The 17,500-nt window shown below is 41.3% G+C and overlaps 1 protein-coding gene across 1 annotated transcript in view; it reads right to left on the bottom strand.

Moving 5' to 3' along the window:
• Nucleotides 1-16,449: 16,449 nt before the first annotated feature.
• Nucleotides 16,450-17,500, bottom strand: part of LOC125032037 (mucin-2-like) — a 26,501-nt gene continuing 25,450 nt past the window's right edge. Inside the window, exon 5 of the mRNA XM_047622998.1 lies at nucleotides 16,450-17,055. Within this exon, the coding sequence (XP_047478954.1) occupies nucleotides 16,979-17,055 (77 nt within the window). The 3' untranslated portion in view covers nucleotides 16,450-16,978. The remainder of the gene's footprint in view (nucleotides 17,056-17,500) is intronic.

The following is a 17,500-nucleotide window of genomic DNA, read 5'->3' as shown; positions in this document are numbered from 1 at the left end:
GTGTTGTGTGTGTGTGTGTGTGTGTGTGTGTACATAAACATATACATATATGTACATATATATGTATGTATATATGTGCATATGTGTATATATATATATATATATATATATATATATATATATATATATATATGTATGTATACATAAACACATAATGCATAAACACACAAACACACACATACTCACACACACATACACAGACGCGCACACACAAGTATATATATATATATATATATATATATATATATATATATGTATATATATATTTATATTTATATATATATTTATATATACATATATTTATCTGTATATATATTTATACATATATATGTGTGTGTGTGTGTGTGTGTGTGTATGTGTGTGTGAGTGAGTGTGTGTGTGTGTGTGTGTGTGTGTGTGTGTGTGTGTGTGTGTGTGTGTGTCCGCGTACTCCCATAAGCTTACCTACAAACTGCATAACATTCAAGTCATTAGCATAGATTCTCAAGACAATTAAGTAACAATACCGCCTCAAATCTCGTTTTCATGAAATCAGTAAACTCAAAATCTGTTCATCCTCTCAGTTCTCTTCTCGCTCCGATGAAATCCACATTTTGCCCACTTTGAGTCCGCACTTAGTGCTCTTGAGTCCATTTTGAGTTCCCGATGAGTCCATTTTCTGTCCATTTTATGTACAGTTTTACTTCATGTTGAGTCTATCAGTTGACATGGGTGCGTTTTAGGATCGGTTGAACAATTAATGTGTACACACACACACACATACACACACACACATACACACACACACACACACGCACACACACACACACACACACGCACATACACACACACACACACACACGCACACACACACACACACACACGCGCGCGCGCGCGCACACACACACACATATATATAAAAATATATATATATCGCCAAAATCTCTTTCATAGACTTTTATAGCACTAGAACGCATTTTTGCCACAACTACTTTTTTTTAAGATTTCATTTAACTTTTATTGTATTCTAATGAGTCGTGTGGTCTGAACTAATTATAACATTCTACAAAACGTTTCCCTAATAATAATTTTTTTTCCAGAGCCAGACTTTTAAAACGATTCGTTCGTTCTTTTCGGATTTTGCATTTTCTCTCTTGCAATATAATTTCAACGAACCACACTGATGTCCGCACTAGATAACAAAAAAATGAAATTTATGCCTTTGTATTTAAGTATAAATTCGTCCCTGGTTCTTTAGCCTCGATTGGAATGGCTATCCAAGGTGTAAAAAAAAGAAAATAATACCAGGTGTTTTAAAAAACATACATAAATGTCACGAAAAAATACGACCAGATAAATGTAAGTGAACGGAGAGCGTAAGCAAAGCTAAACCTCTCGCTGACTGTCAGCCTCAAGCACGCAGGGCTGCACTTCCCTCGGGCCTCCTGTGGCAGAGCTAAGCGCTGGCGAAGTTTACTTGGCTGCCGCCTCCTCCGTTGCGCAGTTAGGGTGGCCCTCAGCTCAGGTCTTACTCGGCCAAACAAGGCCTATACTACTTATATAGATCATGGACACGACACTCATCCAGAGGCAGCGTAGAGGTCGAAGGTGAATGGGTACACTGAGCGCCACCCTGCCTGCGCCACGGAGTGACCGGCGTCTGCGGTGGCTCAGTCCAGCCAAGTCACCTGGCCAGCGCCTTCCTCTGCCGGTCGACGTTCATTCAGTCCAAAAGGATATGCAACGTTAAAGGTGGTCGAGGCCAGCCAGCTCGTGCACGGTTCACTCGACGCTCGAGGCTTTAGTCCTGTTACGCTATCTATTCACTCGTATCAATCACATCGCATCTTTTCCTTTGAAATTGATGTACATGAATACATGTCATTATTTTTTCACTTTGGATAATCCCAGGATATTTAAAGAAGAATCAAAAACAAACCCTCAGTCCTCTTCGAAACGCGCCCCGTGTGCCTCTTGCTTTGGCAACTTCATCATTCTTATCCATAACTTTATCCCTTACAAGATTCCATCTATTTTTCCGATTTCCCCTTTGTTTACCCTCCTCCTCCCCCTGCTTCCTTTTCACCACACCGTTTCGTGGTCACATAAAACTGCCATTTTTTCATATCATGAGAACCAACATTAAATTAAAACTTGGCAGCAAACACAAACGCACATTTTCACCTCATGGACAAAGAAGTTTGCATCTTGTAGAGGAGAAAAGGAAGAACTGCCTTAGATTTTTCATCAGTAACAACTTCACGTGCGAAAGATCCTTGCGTTCACCTTCACAGATTGACAGACGCCATCACGTAAAACAGGGGTTCCCAAACTGGGGTACATGTACCCCCAGGGGTACATTTGCACGTTTCAGGGGGTACATTTGGTCTGAAGGAAACAATTACTTGCACAATACATGGTGTTGTAATCTGCACTCAGATTGCACTTTTCTCATTTTCTTTGTGTTGATTAGCACCACCTTTATTGAAACCTTAGTAATTGCTTTATTTCTGTTTTCATCATTTAAGATGCCTATGTAATCTAAACATGCAGACTTAAATAATTAAAATACTAAAATGTCCTTTTTTACTATTAAGCTTAATTTTTAGTGTTAGGGGTACATGGGAACCTATAAAAAGCCTAAGGGGTACTGAGGAACAAAAAGTTTGGGAACCCCTGACGTAAAACATACTAAACGGAAGGTGCTCTGGGAGCTGCACTTGGGTAAACGATCATACACGTCGAGCGGCAGTTAATCAAATACACAACTGCTGCCAACTTCACTTCCACTTTACTTGGGAAATGTTGTGAGGCATTTGCGAGGCTCTGCATGGCCGGGATCCATTTTGATGTTCCATGATAAAATTCATCAAGTGTAGTTATGTTGTCTCTCTTCGCCAGGGAGGGAGTCTGCCGTTTTTCAAAGGCGTTCTGTGGCGTTATTCAATCAAGAGCTTTTTCGCTATCCCTTCTGACATTAGATCTTTTTGTTAAATATTCTCATATTGAACCAAATTTTATTGGTGACTATTATGCACAGAAATGTTCTAATTAAGGTTTCTTCGTTGAGCATTCATGTTGTACTATGCCTTTTGAAGTAACTAGATGTAGGTAATGGCAAAACAAAATCGAAATAGACCTATCACCTCTGGAGACCTTTATTTTTGTGGCTGAACTTTTCCTTCTACCAAAACCCCTTTCCCCTCAGCGTTGTCTGACGGACAGGTACCTTTCCGCACATCTACCTAGTGTGCCTTATCGGTCGCCGCACGGCTTTCAACTTACACACTGTTCTCAGGCTGTGTACTGCCGGAGCGCAATCGTTTGTCGAAAATCCCTGTTACTCTCTTGTAATGTATTGCGCAAATCAACAGACACGCACGAACACTCAGGTAAATATGTTTAAATACATATTAATTTATCTCTCCCTTTCGCTTTATGTCTAACTATCTATCTATATAAATGCATAATATATACATATACATGCATATATATACATATTATATGCATAAATAAATACATGCTATATGCATACATAAATACATAAATCTTCGCACATACATATACATAAACATACACACACTACACTCATACATATACATATGCAGAAACACACACACACACCCCTTATATACATGCAATCATACCTACATACACCCATTTATAGACAGACCGACGGACGTAAAAAAGTTCCTCCGAAGAAAGGTCGCTGTGTTGATCGCGAGAGGGCAGCAAGGAGACTGCCGACCCAAGCGCTGCGCCGACGAAACCGCTGCCCTAGCCTTTCGGACGAGCGAAGGAGGCCTTTCGCTCGCAAGTGTTCGCGTTTCTCGGAGCGCTGTTGCGAGCTTTTTATATTTGCTCTGATAAACCTCTCTCTTTTCCAGTACATGGCTTATTACACGCACACACAGACGTGTTGGATAGCGAATAGCCGAAATAAAAAGAGATCTGTCTGGACCAACGGCGGTAGTACTAAGAGGGTATGAAGCCCTGCGGCGCTGAAATGGCCCGAAATCCAGGGGCAAGCCGTGTACAGGCTGCCTTGCAATAAACCTCCGTTGATGACTGTGGGTTTCCTTTTGCAGGGGCAGAGGATGTGCCAAGCGAAGAGGCTGCAAGAGAAGATGTTATATGTAAGCTGAATGCAGATGGCGTGGAGTCGCCAGGGAACTCAGAGAAAGACCTGAGCAGAGAATGCGAGTGGCTTGAGGGAGGGGGGGACCGACATGGAAGACAGCTGACCCGTGTGGATAACTTCAACGACAGGGCTGGACGTGAGAAGGCAAACATGGGGAGATGTCACCACTGCTAGAGACGCCTAAAAGATTCCAGCAGTCACACAGCAGCTGTTAGACCAGTACTGATGTGTGAGGAGAAGCAGCTGCATACGGAAGAATATGAGAATGCTACGATGGCTGGGAGAAAGGAGGGAGACTGAAGACTGAAGGAGGCAGTGGTTATGGCCGGCGTGGAGAGGGAGAGGAGGGACAGGTGCGCGATCTCATGACGGGGGGGTGATGATATAGTACTAACATTAACTTCTTTAACAAAAATGTTCATAACAATACTGCATGTTCAATATCTTATAGTGTCGGGGGCTATAACGACACGTTTCTCGATAATTCGAGAATTCCGCTGTGGAAGCTGCATTTGATCACCAGTCACTTCCTGCACCACACGTGGGCCTCCACATTTCATCAGCGACGTCGATAAACTGCCGAGATTTTGCTCTGAGGCGACGGAGTTCTGGCTCAAGAAGCAAGAACCCATCGGTGGGCCAGAGGTCGAAATTGTTTGTGGTCCCGCTGGTAGGTCCAGAGGAACAGGACAAAACCGCCACAACATTAATACCACTCATCCAGCGGTACGTCCGGGAAGGCAGTATTATTTATAACGACGGTTAGGGCGCATACAGCACGCTTCATTCACAGTATGTGATAAAGCATAGTGAGAATTTGATTTTGATGGAGGGACTTAAGGCCTGGTTAAGCGGCCTGACATGCGGCACAGGACTTCCAGCACCAGAACCCGCTTTCACTTCATTGTGGTAATTATCAGGCATTGTTTGTTTCATGAACATGCAGTGATTTGCGTATTCACCATGTAATGCATATTGTTTTTAAATGATATATAATTTTTTACTTTTCTGTAAAAAAAATGTTCATTTCAGGCTGGCCGGCTCTCCCGCAACAGTCGGAGAGTGGTCAGCACCGCCGTACCCTAATACCCATCGAGGCCGATGAAAGGGAGGACTTCGACGACCCAGACGAGCCGCGGCCCTTCAGGACACCGCCCACCACCCGGGACCCCGAGAGCAAGGCCGTCCCCTTTTAGCTCGAAGCTGGCCTTGCACAACCGCCGTAAAGGTAATGAAAATATTACTTTTTTACAAACAGGTGTGCGACTGGAGAGGGGAAATAAGCATTTAGTTATAATCAAATATAAGCAGATATAAATATGCCATATATGAAAAGTGTGATTTAGTTAAGCACTTAGTTGTATATGAAATGTGGTTGATTGAGATAATGGTAAATTGCCTACCATATTATACTGAGCTGTTCTTCTGAAAACCGAGTTTTAAAACTCGTTAGCGTTCATACCGACTTTTCTGTCATTTATGAAAATGTATATAAGAAAAGAAAAGAAGCAACATGAACTTCGTCCACAGGGTACAATGAGGCCGAGGGCCTTTTAACTACCACGCTCCATTTTAGGAATTTGTCCTTCCCTCCACGCCTCTAAATAAAATTTCCTCCCTGACTTTAAACAAAATTATAAGTATGTGTTGTTGGTCTTTTTAAGTATGAATTTGTGACATTATAATAAACTTCCCATGATGTGACCATAACAAAGATAATTAGAAAAATTACTGCCTTTTCTCCAAGGGCTCGCGGCCCCTTTGGAAAATACTGTAGCCTCCCTAGAGGGGCACGCCCCCAGGATAAGAACCACTGGGCTAAATGTTATATATTTAGAGCGTAATGTTTAATAACCACGTGAGATATATGGAGGTTTTGGTGTTGTAGGATCTCGCATATTTAGTTTAATTTAGTCCTCTATTTACCACTTTCGCTAACTGCATAGGCGTGGACAAGCTGTGGTACATTTTATGCATGGCCATAGCCCGTATATTAGTTTAGTTTAGTTTAGTCCTTTATTTACCACCCTGGCTAACTGCATAGTCGTGGGAAGCTGTACTTTTAATGCATGGTCATAACATTACATAGTAGTATTACATTTTAATTTTAGCCTATAACATTATTATGAGTACTTTATCAGTTTCAGGAAAGGTTCAATTGCACAGTCCTTTATCCACTCATCTGCCACGCTGGCATATAGCTTGGGCGTGGGAAAGCATTAATACATTTGATATGCGGTTATGTGATACTACATTCCAAATTTAGTATACAACATAAGTATATCTTCTAGGGCATCAGATGATATGAAGTAGTTACATAGTTCTCGGTACCTCATGCTTTGTGGCCTGAAAGGCTGTACCGATGGCACTCTGAGATATAATTTACAAGTGTTCGCTTATATTCTTCATTACACAGTTTATACTTAGTTTCTTCGACATTACAAACTGTACTGAGCTGCCAATACAATCTATATCCAAGCCTGATTCTTGCACTCACAACATCACACTGTCTTGTTCTTGTTTTATATAAACCATAGACGAATGACTCTTGCCTAAACCGGTCATAGTGCTTTATGCTACAGCTTTCAGGGCGTTGAGAATTAATCAACTCAGTCAAGTCCTCTCTGAAGGAAGCTTTAATGATGTAGAAAATCCTAGAAAGAAGCATCCCAAGATCTATGTCCACACTTTGTTTGTCACATGCTGACTTTGCTAGGCGATCAGCATGATCATGCCTAGGGATTCCAACATGCGATGGAATCCACACAAAACGTATATTATGGCCTCGTTCTGCACGATACACGTTTATCCTGATATCATTTGCAATATTTCATTGTTTCTAGAGTGTTCAGAGCCTGGAAAGCACTCTGTGAATCGCAGAAAATTACCCCATGAGTATTCCTGCCAACTCAGTTTGCATAGTGCTAGCCCCAGTCATGAACCCTCCTACAATCCTGGTGCTGCAAAATATTGTTTTTATATACAACAAAAACGCATCCTGCTCTGCTCCCAGACTGCAAGGATTCGTCAGTGTAGCATTCATATGCATTGGAAAGAGTGTCTAGATGCTCATTTATAATTGCAAGTGCATACTGTATGAGTATAGCAGGGGGGACACTGTCTTTTTTTGGGGCAGTCGTATAATATACACTTAGGTCCAACATTTTCCACGGTGGTATAGAACGTCCATGTAGGGTCTTAGTTATGGGTATGTTCAGCTGAGCTAAGTGTTTACACGTTATTTGTACCCATGGATTTGAGTATGAATCGGTGTTGTTATTCAAAGTTAGCTCTTCTATTCTGTGTTTTAGTTGTCTTTGGAACTCTGTACAATGGAGGGGTTCTCTAATTGATTTGACACTAAATGTGGTATTTATGTATAATATTCTTTCATAAACAGAAGGCAAATTAAGTTCTGTTCTCATATTTATAATCCTTGTTGTGCTGGGGGCACCAAGAATGATCCTCATGGCTTCATTTTGTACACTTTCTAGACTAGTCAACTCTGTTTCCTTGAACAAAACTAGGTGTAATGCATGGTAATCTATGACCGACCTTATGTATGACAAGTAAAAGAGTCTCGCAATATTGACATTAATACCATGGTCTTTGCCGATGTAGTGTACGGACATGTATAGTCCCCAGGGGGCCCCACCTACCAAGAAGGGTACCTTAAGGGCCAAGATCCCTCCCCATGAAGGTCAATGGGCATCTGTAGGGTAAGCCCACCCCCTGATGTCAAATCCCCCACTACTGCTGCTGCTGCTGATGTCCGACGGGGAATATGACCTTGTGGGATGTCACAGCGGGAAATCTCTTAATGACCCATAATGAATGCAGCACATTTGAGTCCCAAGAATAAATAAAACCACTAAAATCCAGGGAGGAAAAGAAAGGATAGGCTAGCATAAGAACAGTATAAGATACAGGAGGAGGGTAAAATGAAAGGGAAATATGCAGTAGAGAACAAAGAAAGAAATGAAGTCAAGTAGAAGAACCACGAGGCTGCATATGATATGTGGTGTATGTATAAGTGCAATCTTGGAGCTGTCGGCCACGTAGTATCGCTTGTTAAATGTATCCAAAAATGCCAGAGGATGGAGGAAGGAAACGCCCCGTGGTGCAGTAGAACAACGAATGTTTATTTTCCAATATCCGTACAAAAGGCCGCGGGAGGCCGTGACGTCACGCTCGTGACTCGTGAAGTATTAAGCATTTAAAATGATATACAATAACACAAACAAATAACTAAAATACAAACATAAAATATGGCATCAAAATAGTAAAAGAAATAATAGACAACACATAAAACAAAACAAAAATACATAAAACATATACCACCTCGGTACATCGGACAGTCAGCATGCGCAACCACACGCACTCACGCATACACCGCACGCACATGCTGTGCACGCAATGGGCAATTACAAACGGAGCGAGCATCAGCTAAGAGGGGGGTGGGGTGAGTGCAGAGTGTCACGCTACACCGACAAGTGTCCTAAGTGGCTCCAGCCGCTCTCACAGCCTTTTCTTCAGGTTTTTAATGAACTCTGAATCATTAACAATCACCCCGAGGTATTTGTATTGATGGCAGAGATCTAGCTCAACGTCATTTATATGGCAGAGGGATTGTCTTTGGGTTAAGTGCCTTGTTTTTTCAGTTGAGATTATCAAGCCACATTCAGTAGCCCTTGCAGAAAGTATATATAGAATCTCTTGCATTCTCTCTTTGGATGAGGATTTAATAAAAATGTCATCGGCAAAGCAAATAATGGAGTCATTGCCTGCATGTGGTATATCGCCCAGTAATCTATGCACTAGGATATTAAATAGCATGGGACTAAGTACGCCTCCCTGAGGTGTGCCGAGTTCAAATACTTTTGAATGAGTACTCTTAATGCCCCTGAAGAGAACCTGAGCCGATCGATACGACAGATACATTTGAATCCATGTTAACAGTTTTCCCTGAATACCAAAGCTAGCTAGTTGCTCAAGGATAATTTCCCTGTTTGCAATGTAAATGAAATGCGGGTTAGATGTCCTTAGATTTTTCCGTCCCCAAATTGCCGCTTCCGTCCGCAGACTTCAAATGCCCATGACACGCTCGTAATAATCAATGTCACCATTTTATAAGCTATCTTTGCAGTTTTTATTCTTTTTTTTATCCACAATAACTATGTTTAAGCATGTCTTGCATCAGCTTTTCTTATACGTCATGCCTTCCGCTGCATTCGGGACTTGTCGGCTGTGATAGCGTTCTCATCACACGAGAATAAATCCGATGATACTGTCCGGGAAGGCCTGAGTATCAGAGTCGAAAAATAAATCCATGAATAAATAAATATATATATGTGTGTGTGTATATTTATATATAATATATATATGTGAATATATATAATAGATATATAATATATATATATATATACATATATGCATACAGAGATGCAAATTCTTTTAGTCTACCACTAGGTGCAATAATCTCCTCATTCACATCCTCATCGTTGCTGAACAATACCTCATCCAGCGCAGCATCAAACTGAGCTTCCCATTTGCATCCAGTTTCCAACCAGGCAGAGGCGCTCCGACGCTCGTCAAGCGAAGCGCAGGTGTTTAGATATGGCTCCGCCCCCATCGATAGGGCGGACTCATGTCATGTTCTAATATTTTAAAACCATGAACACAAATCATGAAAAAAAAAATGAGTAAAACAGATGAAAAGCAGTCATAAAACGGGGGCAAAACGAAAGAAATCTGACCGTGTGTGTATATATATACCTATTTATGCAGCAGATTATCTTATTCTGTTTATGTATATAAAATGTGCACTTGACCAGGTGCTTACAAAAACCAAATGCAGGTAATATCTAGCAGAAAAAACACACCCTAAGTCATGAGGCAAAACACAAAGCCTATCAAGGGAAGGAAGGGAAGAGACCCCGAGTATACATTGTGGAAAGGAAGAGAGCGCAAGTATAAAGTGGGGCTCCTTTTAAGAGTTGAGTGCGCGCACGTTTGCTACGAAAGAAAATGCTAAAACTTCCCCGTAATCAATTAGATAAAGATTATAAAAATAATCAGAAGATAAAAAGCTAAATAGAAGATTAAGAAACTATAAAACAATAATAATACATAAATAACATTTGATGAAACACAGAAAAGTAAAATGAGGACAAGAAAAAAAATGAAAAATAAAAGGATCAGCACATTCACACACAGATGATAAAAGCAAATTGAACATAAGGTAAAAACTATAATCTCTGGTTGTCTTTGTTCCTGAAATCCAGGTGCCGGAGAAGCAATCACTGGTTATGGTGAAATAGGAACTCGACGAGCAGGTCATAGGCAACAGAGTGGCTTGTTTCACTACAACAGAGTATACTGTGTATGTGTGTGTGTGTGCGTGTGTGTGTGTGTGCGTGTGTGTGGTTGTGTGTGTGTGTATGTGTGTATATATGTATATATATGTGTGTGTGTGTATATATATATATATATATATATATATATATATATATATATATGAATATATATATGTGTGTATATATGTAAATGTGTGTATATGTGTGTGTGTATATATATATATATATATATATATATATATATATATATATGAATATATATATGTGTGTATATATGTATATGTGTGTATAAGTGTATATATATATATATATATATATATATATATATATATATATATATATATATATATATATGAATTATATATGTGTGTGTGTATATGTATGTGTATATATACATACATATATATATATATATATATATATATATATATATATATACTTATATATACATATACATATATACACACACATATATATTCATATATATATATATATATATATATATATATATATATATATATATATATGTGTGTGTGTGTGTGTGTGTGTGTGTGTGTGTGTGTGTGTGTGTGTGTGTAAATATTTATTGTGTATATATCCATATTTATTTATCTATATTGTATATATGTGTATATGCTCTTTACAACCGGCAACGGGAGAGCAGAGGCAGCTGTGGGAGGAGCAGCGCCGAAGGAACCGCGAGGGGGAAGGACGCCGGAAAGCAGAGCAGGCGCCGTGGAGGAACGCGGGTCCTCTGGCCTGGCTCTGGCCTCCTTATGCAAGGGAGAACGTCGTCCGGGCGACTCAGCGTTCTCCTCCCGGGAGTAGAACGTTGGCCAAGGGGGGGACTGATCTCGGAGTCGCTCTTGGACACGGTCCGTCTGCCCAAGGAGCCGTCGCAGCGGGAAACCTGCCGGCAGGACGGACGAAAGCGGAGGAGACCCCGGGGAGCGGCCGTCGGAAGAACCAGGCACGGTCGAGGAAATGCGCGCCGGAGGAAGTGACTGCAGCGGCGCGTAGGTTAGAGGAGCTGACCATCGTTGCATGTCCAATTGTGGAACTTTGAAATGAATATTGTTTTATTATTATTATTATTATTATTACTATTATTATTATTATCATTATTACTATTATTATCATTATCATTATAATTATGATTGTTATCAACGTAATTATTAGCATTGTAGCTGTAGTATTAGTATCATTTTCAATACTACTGTTATTGTTGCTACAGGAAACCTCTGGTGAAGGCGAGGTTCCAGGTTATCTTAAAAAATGGTAGCATAAAGAATGTTTCTATTCACTGGTCGCAAACATAAACAAATGCAACACAATACACTAGTCAGGGCCCCACGACACAAATACTCATTAGGTATCTCAACGACTAGCTTATCACGTGACCAGGTTGACTCTGTGTGTGTCTCTTCTCTAACTCTCTCCGACGCCGGCTCGCTGGCTCTGGCTTCACTGACTCCCCGGCTGAGGATAAGGTTAAGGCGGAAACTGAGCCTCGCCCGGGCTATACCTATGAAGGGAGCCCGGCCTGGTGCTGACTCGACTGAGCTTAGTCCTTACCCGCCGTGGTGCCCAGCCACAGCAGTAACCTTGGCGGGGCGCGAAACGCCGACCCCTCGGATGGGAGGTTGAAACTTTACCACTGTACTAGCCCTGAGGATCCATTTGAGGGTGAGTAGCAGGTTCTTATACATATTTGGGAGCGTCGGCAACCTTCCCTAATGATCATAAATTTGAACACCTGCAGGACTGCAAGCGCACTAACCCGTTGAGGGCTTGTCAATTATCTGTCACGAATCCTAAACAAGAGGTCATACAAAGGTCAACCAGCTGGCCATCACTGAAGTCCAAGCGTCTTCGCATATATTCTACATTTTCCATTATTGATATTGCCATTTCCATCATTATTTCTATCGAGGACGCCACCGAGTCATCCCCCCTCCACCTCAATCGCTGCCTGGCAGGCAGCTGGCCGCTCGTCGGCGAGGCATCCTCATGCCCTCGCCTGCCCAGAGGTGTGGTGGAAAGGTGGCGGGAGGGGAGGGGAGGGCCAAGTCAGGAAAACGTTCCCAGCTGTGGCCCACGCAGCAGGGGAGGGGGGGGGGGGGGCTAGCAAGTCCGTCTATCCCGGTTCTTAAAGGTGTTTAAAGACTGGGTATGTATTTTGGGTGTTCTAGGTAAATCTTGTATGGCCAACCAAGATGACAAATTCTTCATTAATGTTTAGACTATTTTATAGCGTAGGGATTAATATGGGAAACAATTTTTTCCGTCTTCCGTTGTAAAGTACTGTGTATGACAGCACTGCACACTGCACTGCCTGGGAGCATGGAGAGGCGAAGGGTGGCCAGTGAAGAAAGAGAGGAGAGACAACAGGAAGGTCGACGTTGAATGCCATTGTAACGACACAAGCCCAGTGATGTTCGGAGTTTCAATGCATCCATAATAAACTCATTTTTTCACGGACTAGACAATACGTATTCATTGGACAACCACGGACACCATCCTGATTCACTGGCTGGACAAGAGGCTGATAATCCGTCTCGTCAGGAAATCATTCTTAGACCTCGATTTTTTCCCTCGTTCTCACGTTGTGCTGCAACAAAATATTTAGGCATTTTTATTTATTTGTGTTCAATAAAACCTAGCCTGTATTTATGTTTTAATCAACACGGTATGTAGGATTTCAGTGAGATTTTGCTCTCGCACCAAGGTACAGTTGAAATTGGACCGGGGAAACCATCACGACTCTTTGCCCTCAAAGTGAAATAAGGCGCAAAAAAATAAAGTAAGTGGTTGACCCAGCTGGAGTTCCATTCAAAGGTGCTACGGTAGAATGAAGCAAAAGGCGTCCATAAGACAACCATGAGATTTTTCAGGAGTTTAGGAAAGTTATAAACTGGGAATACATCCTTTTCACAGAGCATGTCGACTAGATTCTGAAGAAGCTCCACTCGAGTCGCGCCAACCACGCCTCGCGCTTCGTGGAGTCGTTCCGTCTCATTCCTGTGAACTTTTTCATAACTTGTGGCTTCAGATTGTTTCGTACTTCTCTGTTTCTTTTTTCAGTGACTCCTCGCTCAGTGCATAGATATCTTGAACACAGGTTCAGATGTAATATCTCACTTGTCTTGCTGGAATTACAGTAATTTCGAAAATAAGTAAAAGCAACTCTTTTATTTTTCATTATTAATTTTGTTTTCCTTTTTTATTTTTTCAATAAGTCCAATCAGTTAACACTAAATGGTCGTGTTTATATATGTTGGTATTTTTTAATCCATATACAATATTTTTATTGTTTTACACCAGTTTATTACATATATGTACAATTCGGTAATATACAAATTAGTGAAAATAAAATATCCTTGTTTCTTCCTCGATGACGAAATCAGTCAATTGAAGTTCTCGTTCTTTCTGTTTTGGCCAATGGCCCTGCGGCTCGGTCAGCAGTGGCCAATTGGCCCTGCGGCTGGGTCAGCAGTGGCCAATTGGCCCTGCGGCTCGGTCAGCAGTGGCCAATTGGCCCTGCGGCTGGGTCAGCAGTGGCCAATTGGCCCTGCGGCTGGGTCAGCAGTGGCCAATTGGCCCTGCGGCTGGGTCAGCAGTGGCCAATTGGCCCTGCGGCTGGGTCAGCAGTGGCCAATTGGCCCTGCGGCTGGGTCAGCAGTGGCCGGCGTTGGTCGTGTGGGTGTTTCGGATGTCACTGAATTTGTCGTCATTTCAGTAGTGGTCATTGGTTCTACGCTGGTTGTTGGTTGTGTGGTTGTTTTGGGTGTGGCTGTTTAGGTTGTGGTTATTCCAGATGTAGTTATTGACTAAGTCTTGGTTGTGGCTGTAATAGATGTTTCCCAGCAGTGGTTGTTGTTGTTGAGTTAATAATAATAGTAATAATAATAATAGTAATAATAATAATAATAATAATAATAACAATAATAATAATAATAATGCGCAGCCAGTCTTCTTTTTTATAGATTCCATGTTATTTTAATCATGGATATTTATCTATATGACACCCGCCTTAAAAACCCATTAGCACCTAGCTGAAAACGCATCTATAAAGTTTTGAAGAACTTGTAATACTTAGGTCATAAAAGTTACCGAGGAATAGGTAGAGCAGGTTTTATCAATCAATGTTGGAAACAGGTTGTATTTCCATAACACCCTGAATAACGACTCCTCGGATCGAGGCTTGTCTGGCCATTAATCTAAACCAGACAACCTTAGAGATGATACCCAGGTTCCCTCCATGTGTGCTGAAAGAAGTGCTTAATAGACTGACTAATTAGCCATTTGCAAAGGCAGGTGGCATCAGTCTACCAGCAAAGTTAAGCCATGCACATTTCGATCAGGTGAACGCATTCCTGTTAAAGCAAAGAGTTGGAAACTCTTTTGTTCAGGGTTCTAAGTCAAGGGTTTAAGTGCGTCGGAAAAGGTCCTCTATCCTGGCTGGATGTTACAGGACATGCGTGCTTGTGGATGGAGTTCCATAAGGGAGCCAGTAAGCTTCCAGGGCGCTAGAGATTAGTGGCTGACCTACTTCTCTGAGAATCACCAGTAGAGTTAAAGGCCACTTTTCTTCTTCTTCTTCTTCTATGATTATAGATGGGCCAGGAGGGTGCTCTAGGTGGTGCGTGTTCTGGCTCAATGACTAACCTGTCTTACCGGCTGCTCAGTTTGAAATGAGGGTACTGACCCACACACTTTAAAGCAGACAGCTCTAATACTCTGCTATCAAGCAGCTGAATACTGTTCTCCAGCGTGGTCACTTTCGTGCCATGCAAAAAAAAGAAAAAAAGTAGACCCTGAACTAAATAAAGCCTGGCGACTCGTTACAGGCACCCTCAAACCAACCCCATTGCTTGCGCTATACCGCCTGGTCAGTATCGCACCGCCATTAATAAGGAGATATATTGCATTTTGACAAAAAAAAATCAAACCAAATCATGGACCCAAGATATCCCCCTCACAACCGCCGAGAAGTTAGACGACGTCTGAAATCCATGGAAAAACTGGATACAAATACCTCAAATGAATAGATCAAGCAATGGCCCATAACAGCAGGACCAGACCAGTACCCAGTTCTGATACTTGAGACTTGAGAGATGTCTCAGAGCCCAATGCTGGTCTTGTACTCTTGTAGTTATCGGTTAGGTCATTCCATTCCGGAAATGGCTGGTTCTGCAGAGAAGATATTTTCTTTTCCGTTTTTTTTTTTTTTTTTTTTTTTTTTTTTTGGGGGGGGGGGGGTAACTCCTAAGTAACATAGGAAGAGAGTGCTGTCGTCATAGATGCCCAGATTAAACGTTTGCTGTGATATCGCACTGATTCCAAGGCAGTTCTAGATAACTTGCATAAGAGTATGCTCAGTGACGTGTGTATCTCCTAGTGACCATGCTCTTCCGAGATCAAAGAAGGCTTTGTAGACTGATTATTCTGAGCTGGATCCTCAGCCATGCAGAGCAGGTCAATATCTGTCAGCAACACAAAGAGATTGAAAGGCCTCTTCCAGTCCGCTGGTATACGAATGCCATGAAGTATGTACCACTGGTGTTACCTGGCATCAAGAGGTGGTGAGGCCATCCCACACACAACGATTATTCTACATGAGGACTGAAATTAAACTGCTTCCTGAGATAATTCCACGAAAAGTTGACTGGATTGTGCAGTCACTCAGATGTTAGCAACAAGCACCTAAAGGCAATGTTGCAAACAAAATAAACCCAATTTTGATTATCAACCGAACTAGCACCACCTGAAAGAACCCAGTCTATGGTCAGGGATTTTGCAGCTCTGACTAAACTAAGCTTCTTCTTAAATGCATATGGTAGCTATGAATATATAATGACTCATGATAATCTCTAATATCTAGAGTGAATCCCATTTCAAATCACCTTAGCATTAAGGAATTAGTCTTTCAACAAAAGGAAAATAAACTTGGGAAAAATTACCCATTTGGAATTGCAGTGATTATTTATTAGTCATTGGTGATAAAATTAGTATAATGGGGCTTCTTTTTATTACAAACACGATATCATTATCATATAGTAAAATAACAGGTCACCATGACGATCAATATACTTTAGTTTTCATTGAGAAAAATAATGTCTCACTCGCAACTTTATAGTCTTGAAGGCGAGAATTAGCGTTACATGAGTCAGAATGATGTGTTTCTATTATTGATATCATTCGGTACTGTTAGATGTTGTGGCTTCCAAAGGAAGTATATATAAAGCACGATAGCTTACAACATTTCAAGTAAAACAAGACCGTCATATTTTAATTGATATTCATTTCCTGAAAACAACTTTGCTCAACTCGAAACGTAATGAAAATTTTGTTTTATTTCTCAATGGATCCGTGTATGCGCATTTTTAACTCCATGAAACATTTAAGTCATCATCGAACTTTCTTTACGGAAACATCTGTTGGACAACTGAGACTTGGGTCTTCTGTGAGGACGGGGCAGGGGACGGGCACTTAACGGCACTTAGCAGCAACATCCTCTTCCACCATTCACTTTCTGAACGACACCGATCAACAACTTGTAAAACTTGCCACCCTTTCCTAAGGAATAAAAATGGAACAGATTATTTATTTTTTTCTCCTGCTCGCAAACCGAATCTTGAGGGAATCTTCTTTGAGCTATCCTTCAGAGGTGCATTTCTTTAGAACTTAGTTCATTTATTATTTGCCCTTCTACTTGTATTTCTCTTTATCTATGTAGACATGAAAACAGGTATAGGTTGTAATGTTGCCCCATCACATTTCTCTCTCTCTCTCATCTCTTTCTGCCTATCTCTCTCTTTCTGCCTATCCCTCTCTCTCTTTCTCTTTCTGTGTGTGTGTGTGTGTGTGTGCAGACAATTCTCAGTCAGTTGGTGGGGAGGAGTGACGACTTAGAGATTAATGAACTTAGGAAGGGAGACTGGATCGGAAAACGTATAAAGCTGTAACACTGAAATATAGCATTTGTTGAAACAATTGAAAAGTTAAGTAGTACCATTTATGC

The sequence above is a fragment of the Penaeus chinensis genome, chromosome 14 (assembly GCF_019202785.1).
Source record: "Penaeus chinensis breed Huanghai No. 1 chromosome 14, ASM1920278v2, whole genome shotgun sequence".
NCBI classification, from domain to species: domain Eukaryota; kingdom Metazoa; phylum Arthropoda; class Malacostraca; order Decapoda; family Penaeidae; genus Penaeus; species Penaeus chinensis.
Note: the sequence above shows the minus strand (reverse complement) of the source record. Positions and strands in the feature narration are given on the sequence as shown.